Here is an 8,228-nt window from a genome sequence, read left to right on the forward strand (position 1 = left end):
CCCATTTCCATAGTAATTACTATAGATCCAGTTGGTTCATTCTTCATCATATACATTTTGTTATTTATTTATTATATAATATAGAGATATTTTAATAATTATATAAATAATTATTATTTTTTATTTTAAAAATTATTAAATTGAGATAATTCAATGAGTGAGAATGAGTCAAATTCTATCATAACAAACACGGAATCGTGTCTGTGAGATCATCTCTTTAATTTAATTTTTTTTTAATAAAAAAATAACCAAATTCAGAGGAAACCAAAAATAACATTGCTAAGATTCTAGTTTCAAGGAAAATTTATATATATATATATACACACTAGCTGGAATAAGGATAAGGAATATCCCTTTCTCCCACTAGCCTATTGTTGGTCCATTTCTCTTCTTTTCTCTGTCTTACGTCCCAGAGTCTGTTTGTTTGTTTTACTCTTTTTGTTCTGGTTGTTGTTCTGATTTTCTTTTTCTTTTTTTTTAAAATAAATTAATAATTTATTCCATTTCATTAAAAAAATCCCCACGCATGTTCCATGAGTTATTTTTATCAAATGAAATAAATAAATAAATAAATATTCTAGTTGGACCAAATGTGAAGCCAAAGGAATCAAAGCAATGATTCAACTTTACCAAATTAAAAGGACCATTTTTCTAACTTTTATATGTATATATATATATATATGGGTTTCTCTGCATGCAATCTAAATTTTTATTATTTAGACCAACTATTTGACACTTTTTACCGATATTTCCTACTTCATTTATTGATAATTACCACTCAAAATTTTCCACACCTACTATACTCTTCTTTGTTTTTTGAATAATTTTTGTAGTTATAACCAAAATTGATAAGAAAATTCTATTCCATGATTCATATTCATATGAATTAAAAAAAGAAATAAAAAAAAAGCAATTTTACGGTTTTTTTTATTGTCTCTGTACCATGATCTATGTTTAACTCACAATTTTTTAAAATTATAATAAACATCATTCTTATTAGTTTACAGACTTTTTTTTTTTTCATACAAATACTAAATTGACTCTTATGTTTTATTTCCCAACAGAAGATAAAATATAATATATTAAAAATAAATATTTTTATAAAATTGATCCAAGGTACATCCCATTTTTTACAAATAATATATACTATTTATTAAATAATATTACTATTATTATATATAGTCATACAGTTCTACTACACCTACATTTGGTTTTAATTAATCTTTAATTATATCTCACTGTGTTTAAGTATAGATTAGGGGTGGCAAAAATTCGGGTCCGGACAAAACCGGGTCCGGACAACTACTAATATAAATAGAAAAACTTGTGTCCCGACTCGACCCGCGTTTTTAAATCCGGACAAACTTAGATGTCCAAACCCGGTTTATTTTAAAAACCGATTGTCCGGATATCTAAATTTGTCTCGAATTTATAAGTTTATTTTTAAAGTTGCTTTCAAATATTAAATTATACAAAAATAATTTAATTCACATTAAATGCAAAAACATTAATAATCCAAAACTCAACTCAAATTATAGAAAAATCTAAGTCTTTATCAGAAAACAATAGATGTTTAAAGTTTTGTAAGAATGTGACTTTAAAAACAAATGCGCTAAGGCTGTAGGCTTTTTAAAGTTTTATGGGTTAAAAGCTAGCTTGTCCCGAATTTCTACGTCCGGACCCGAATCGGATTTAAATTCGGACAACTGTTTCACGTCCGGACCCGGCCCGCATTTGCAAACCCTTACGTCCCAAACCCTTTTTATTCAGTGCTATCTACGGACGCATGATCTAGCTTTGCACCCCTAAGACGGATGTTTGTAGGTGATGTTTTTCCATATATATATATATATATAATAAATGTGGCTTTTTTTCCCCAAATTTATAGTCTCAAACTCAAAGTCCAAGTCCAAGTCTTAGTGAGGAGCTCTGAGGAGTAGCAATGGCGATGAGAATGAGGAGCGTTCAATCCCTCATCTTTGCCATTCTTGTCTTGATTTCTGTATGGAGAGCTGGAGCGCGTTCTCCATTTGAGGTTCAAGAGAAGGAAAGGGTGGTCAAGCTGCCTGGCCAGCCCAATGTGAATTTTACTCATTATTCTGGGTATGTGACTGTCAACAAGGAGTCTGGGAGGAATCTCTTCTTTTGGTTCTTTGAGGCCGTTGATAAACCGGAGGAAAAACCCTTGCTTCTCTGGCTTAATGGAGGTTTGACTGTAGAATTTCATCTTGTTTTTTTTTCTCTTCATTGCCTTTGTGTTGATGTTGATGTTGTTGTTGTGATTTGGGTCTGTGTTTGTTTGTCTTTTTAGCATAAAGGTTGGATTTTGTTGTGTTTTCTTGTTGATTTGGTGTTCCGAGTTTCATTCATTGTTTGTGGTTTTAGATATTGTGATAGGAGTGTGATTTGATGTTCATTGTCTTCTATTTATCATCAAATTCTATTGGATATCTATCTTGATGGTTTGATCAATTTGTAGACCCTTCAAAACAATAATTTTGTGAAACTTTTGTGATCTGTGAGCCAATGGGCACAGAAGTCAACTCTGTGACTAGAGGATTAGATCATGTTAGAAACCTCTAAAATATTTTCATTGACTGGAATTTTGTCATCATTTTTTCATTTTTTTATTTTTTAATTTTGCACATGGTGAGAGTGTTTAATAGTTATGCCCTAGAAACATTTTACATGGTCTGAAGTGTAAATGATTTTTAGTTGATGGGAAATTGAATCTTCACACTTCTTTTGTATGGAAGAGTGTGTGTATGAATGTGATGAATGGTGTCTCATTGGCTTCTTCTTCTTTCTAATTGCGTTTTGGGTGTTGTAAACTAGGGTTTCACCTATATTTGTTCACATGGTTCTTGCTGTATTTTATTTGAGAGAAATCAAGATCCAGAGCTTGAAGTGTGTGGTTTGATTCTGGATCATGGTTTCAATGCTTTTGATTTTCTTGAAAACAAAAGCTGTTTAATTGCCATGTTGTTCAACTTCTAAGAAAGAAGATTTTCATCTATTTATACTTTCACAGATCTCTGGTGGTTTATCGTATTTCAGCTCTGAAGTGGATCTTAAGTCTCTCTTTTAGTTTATTTTTAAATTGTTTTGCGAATTTGTGCTGAAAATGACTGTAACTTTCTTCTTGCTTGCATTGTTTTAATTATGTATGTTTCTAATTTATAGGACCTGGGTGTTCTTCGATTGCTTACGGGTTGGCTGAGGAGGTAGGACCATTTCATGTGAATCCAGATGGACAAAGCCTCTATTTGAACCCATACTCCTGGAATCAAGGTATAATGACCATATAAGATCCACTCTTGTATTTCTTCAATGCATATGCTATGAAACATTATAAATATTCTGAAATAGTGAAGAACTTACATTTCTTTTCAGAGCATCCAACAATTTTTTGCTCAGTTTTCAAAAACCTGAAGCTTTTAACATAATATTTTTTCACTTCACTCTTGTAACATGATTATCTGAGTAACCTTTATGGTTCAGATCTTTTTCCTAATGCCTGGATGTTGTATTTATGTATCTGATAAACTAACTTTGTTTACTTTACACATGCAATTTATGTCAGGTAAGAAACAATGTAATAGAATTTACAATTTCTTACACTTGTCACAGTGGCCAATATCTTGTTTCTCGATTCACCTGTTGGTGTTGGATTTTCCCACGCAAACAATTCTCAAGATATTTTGAACAATGGGGATGCAAGAACTGGTACAGTGTTATTTTTGTCTTGTCTCCTCACTATCTTATTACATCAAAATGAAGTTCACTGATCGATTTTATCTCAACCTTCCAATGTTCAGCCAATGATTCCTTAATATTTCTGACAAAGTGGTTAAAGCGATATCCTCAATACAAGGGACGGGATTTTTTTATATCTGGAGAGAGCTATGCAGGTCAGTCACACACTAAGTTAACAAGGAATTTGGATGACCCCTTAACCTTTTACATATACTCACTGGCATTAATATTTGTTGTTCTAGGACATTATGTTCCTCAGTTGGCTCAAGTTATTGTCAGATATAATGATGCAACAGGAGATAAATCAATTAACCTGAAAGGATATATGGTATTATTTTGTTTTCTTACAATGAGTTATTTTCTTTATAAAAACATGATTAGCATTAACTTGAGACATTCTTTAGGTGGGGAATGCTCTGACTGATGATTATCATGATCACTTTGGAGTTTTCCAATTTATGTGGTCTGCTGGATTAATATCAGACCAAACATACAAGAATCTGAATGTCCGCTGTGACTTCCAGTCATTTATCCATCCATCAGCGGAATGTGAAAAGATTATTGAGGTTGCTGATAAAGAGCTCGGGAACATAGATCCATATAGCATCTTTACTCCATCCTGCCCGGCAAATGCCGTGCTCTCAAAGAACAATTTACTGAAGAGACTCCGGGTAACTATCTGTAATCCTTAGGCCCAACCCATGTTTCTGTACATTTTTCTGACTAAGACATGAGTTCCTATTGTTAAGACTGCTAATAACTTTAGCTAATTTTTGACAGTTACTTGGAAGATTGGGTGAAAAATATGACCCCTGCACTGAGAAACATTCAACTATTTATTTTAACCTGCCTCATGTTCAGAAAGCACTTCATGTGAAGCCAGCATTTGCACCATCAAAATGGGAAACTTGCAGGTAAAACACATGAAGAGTTTCTATCATAGATATACTGCATACTCGTGATTGGTGTTGAATTATCCTATTTTCAATTAAGTTTACTCCACCTCCAACTTATTTTGATGAAAATAGGAATCTTTATGAAGTATTCACTTCTATCTTTCTGTGCTTATTTCCTGTGAACTGAGGGAGGAAAAACTATGTCATGTATTTCATGATCCTTTATCATTGTATGAATGACCCAAGTGGCTTTGCCATCTCTATGCCATTTTGTGAAAATGGTTCTTCCAAAAGTTCTTTCTTGCAGCAAGTATATGGACTATTTATTATACATTTGCTAGTGATACTGTGTGACATATTTGCTAGGATCAATCTTGTCACTGGTTGCATGTTCAAAGTGCGCAATATATAGCAAATTCATGGATATATTTTCCACGAAGAAAACTGCGTATCGAAACATTAGGCATGATATATTGATAGTTTGTTTGTCTGCAAGTTTTTCCGATTCCCATATTGTCTGTACGCTTTATGCTTTTTTTTATGAATTGATTGAGAAGATTTAAGGAAATTGTAACTATTTGCGCTTGCTTTCCATTTTTCCAGTGAGATTGTCAACTCAAATTGGAAGGACTCTCCAAGTTCCATGCTTCCTATTTACCATGAGCTTATAAAGCACGGGCTTCGCATTTGGATCTTCAGGTGACCCTTCACTCATTTACTTCACCATACAATTCAAGTCAACTAATTTATTGTATTTTCCCATACAGAACTGTATTTATAATCTTGTAATTGTTCTTTTACATCTAGTAAATTCTCTTAAACAGTTTCGTATTCGTTACTGATCATGAACTATATTTTATCAGCGGAGATACAGATGCAGTAATTCCAGTTACAGGGACCCGATACAATGTTGATGCTTTAAAGCTTCCAACTGTGACTCCATGGCATGCTTGGTACAATAACGGACAGGTATATATCGTTCATAATTTTCAATGAAACTTAATATATCTTACGATGAACAGATTTTATAAATCGGAATTGCTATATAATGTTTTGACAGGTCGGTGGATGGACGCAAGTGTACCAAGGACTGACATTTGTGACGGTAAGGGGAGCCGGTCACGAAGTTCCATTGCATCGACCGAAACAAGCTCTTGTTCTCATCAAATCATTTCTGGCAGGCAGTCCAATGCCTACCGACCCGCAGATTATCGACTCGTGAAGTGGGTTGGTTTGAACCTTATAATTCATGTTTTTGTGATTGTTTGTGATGAATAAATTTTTCAATTTTTAAACCTGTGATTTTAAGTCAAACCTGTAATTTTTGTGATGCCGGAACTATCATAACTTCTCCAGCATTTTGACAGGTATAAATTGGTCAGCTTTTAAATTTGTTCATTTCTGCAACTCCTACAGAAACTGTCGCTTGATCATGATTTTAGAGCCAATACTTAGATTATCACATTATCGTAGAAATTTACTTCATTGTTTTTTTATTTGTCAAATTTATCTATTTTACATTATTAAAAAAATTGGTTAAAATTAATTGATAATCTAAATTTTATAAAAAAATTTATTACTTTTTAAAACTGCCTTTATTAAATTCTACTAAATGGAATATATGATTTAATGTTTAGTTGATTGTGATTTATTGAAAATTATACAAGTACATTTAATTAAAAGGTAAATTTATAAAAAAAAGTTATTTAATACTGGACAAAAGTTTTAATGTGACAAGTAAAAAGGATCAAAAGAAAACTTCAAAAGTAATATAGAAAGTATCTTTTTACACATTTATGAAATTACACACATATATATATTTATGCATATATTATATTTTCAATATATAACTGAAAATTCAGGACTGGAAGATAAAGATGGAGTATCACACTAAAATATTGAATTATTATTATTATTTTATTTAGATATTTAGAATTTTTTTAACCATATTTGTTAGGTCTATAAAATAATAATTATATAGTTAAATATATTTTTTAAATAGATATTAATTTTATAAATGATTATAATTCATTTTATATGTATGTATGTCTATATGTGTATATATATAAATGTCAGCTTAACATATAGGTTATGTAGTTATAAGGAAAAAAATTATATTAAATGTTTAAAACTGTGCAAGGGAATGATGTAAAAACATTTACATTGGAAAATGTTTTCCATTGGGGTTGTTTGGTTACCTGCAAGTAGGTGTAAATACTCAGAATGTAAATCTGGGCTTTTATACGTAAAAAGTTCGCTTTTGGTCATGAAATCAATTTTACATGTAAAAGTTTTGCACTATAGATTTATCGCATTTCAACTTACAACAAAGTTTGCTATAAGTTGAAATGCAGCAAAACATTTAGGTTAAAATCACTATTCTTCTCTCCAAATTATGCATTAAAAGAAAATGAAAACTTATAGGTAATCAATTGTTAATATAATTAAATTTATATTTATTTATGTTTTATTAAATTTATTTTTTATTTAAAATATACCAATTTGTATTTAACTTTAATTAAAAAATATATTTATATAAAATTAAAGAGTTTTATATATTTTTAATTTAACAAAATTATCATTAAATTAATTAATTAGTTAATTATTAATTAATTAGTTAATTATTTTTACATTAATGTTAAAAGTAGATAGAGAGAGTTAAGTTAATTATTTAGAGTTAGTGCTTAATTATTTAAGTTTCTTATTATTATTTGACTTAGTTATTTAAGTTTCTAATTATTATTTTTAAATGTAATAAATACTTTATTAAATCATTTAATTAATTTGAAAATTAAATTAAATTAATTATTTTAGTTTAATTTTTTTTAAATGTATTAAATAATTAATAATAATATTGTATATCGGGGATAATCTCATCCCCTCCACTTATATGGCGACCATATTTTCTAACTTACATCAAACCAAACAAATTAAAAATGCAACATTTCTAGTTATAGCAAACCAAATACCAATGATGTAAATTGAAATGCAACATTTTCACTTACACTGTAATTTCACTTACAGACAACTAAACAACCCTAACTTTTTTTAGATTTTTAAAATATATGCATAAATATTAAGTTAACATGTAGTATAGAGTGCATGGGGCAGAAGGATATATACATATATGTAATCAAATCAAATTTTAAAGTCAGTCATGGCATTTGTTTTTATTGATGGTATATGCAATTAGGTGAATTTTCAACTATAGGTAGCCAATATATATAAACATATATTAATTTTAAAAATAAATTTCAATTTAATATTAACTAAGTTATTAGTTTAATATTGAAATTTTTATTCAGTTCCATTTATTTCAAACTTCAAAAGCTCAACTCAATCCGTTCACTTGCTCAATAAATAACAAAAATATTTACCACCCTGAATCAATATTTAATGTTCTAAATTTAATTAAAATGACGGTTTTTACCCATTTAACAGGAATCATGAAATGTCATAAAAATATTTAAATTTTTAATAAAAGATCCAATATATTCACTAAAAACCATTTTTTAAATTTTAAATTGAAAATCCATAATTTATTTAACAAAATGAATCAATATAACATATATCTAA

General features: G+C 29.6%; 1 protein-coding gene across 1 annotated transcript; it reads left to right on the forward strand.

The window, feature by feature from the left end:
* The first annotated feature begins 1,879 nt into the window (after window positions 1-1,879).
* Window positions 1,880-6,050, forward strand: LOC120256632 (serine carboxypeptidase II-2-like). Its single transcript, XM_039264302.1, has 10 exons — window positions 1,880-2,207; window positions 3,184-3,291; window positions 3,631-3,726; window positions 3,819-3,911; window positions 3,999-4,084; window positions 4,161-4,427; window positions 4,537-4,670; window positions 5,256-5,351; window positions 5,516-5,621; window positions 5,713-6,050. The coding sequence occupies exons 1-10, from the start codon at window positions 1,943-1,945 to the stop codon at window positions 5,872-5,874; spliced, it is 1,413 nt and encodes a 470-aa protein (XP_039120236.1). The 5' UTR covers window positions 1,880-1,942; the 3' UTR covers window positions 5,875-6,050.
* The last annotated feature ends 2,178 nt before the right edge of the window (window positions 6,051-8,228 follow it).

The sequence above is a fragment of the Dioscorea cayenensis genome, chromosome 3, assembly GCF_009730915.1.
Source record: "Dioscorea cayenensis subsp. rotundata cultivar TDr96_F1 chromosome 3, TDr96_F1_v2_PseudoChromosome.rev07_lg8_w22 25.fasta, whole genome shotgun sequence".
Taxonomy (NCBI): Eukaryota; Viridiplantae; Streptophyta; class Magnoliopsida; order Dioscoreales; family Dioscoreaceae; genus Dioscorea; species Dioscorea cayenensis.

Bases quoted from the DNA above. Each gene is read 5' to 3' on its own strand.
- LOC120256632 (XM_039264302.1), top strand. From the start codon at position 1,943: ATGGCGATGAGAATGAGGAGCGTTCAATCCCTCATCTTTGCCATTCTT. The intron at 2,208-3,183 runs GTTTGACTGTAG...TCTAATTTATAG, and splicing joins GCTTCTCTGGCTTAATGGAG to GACCTGGGTGTTCTTCGATT. The intron at 3,292-3,630 runs GTATAATGACCA...CACTTGTCACAG, and splicing joins CCCATACTCCTGGAATCAAG to TGGCCAATATCTTGTTTCTC.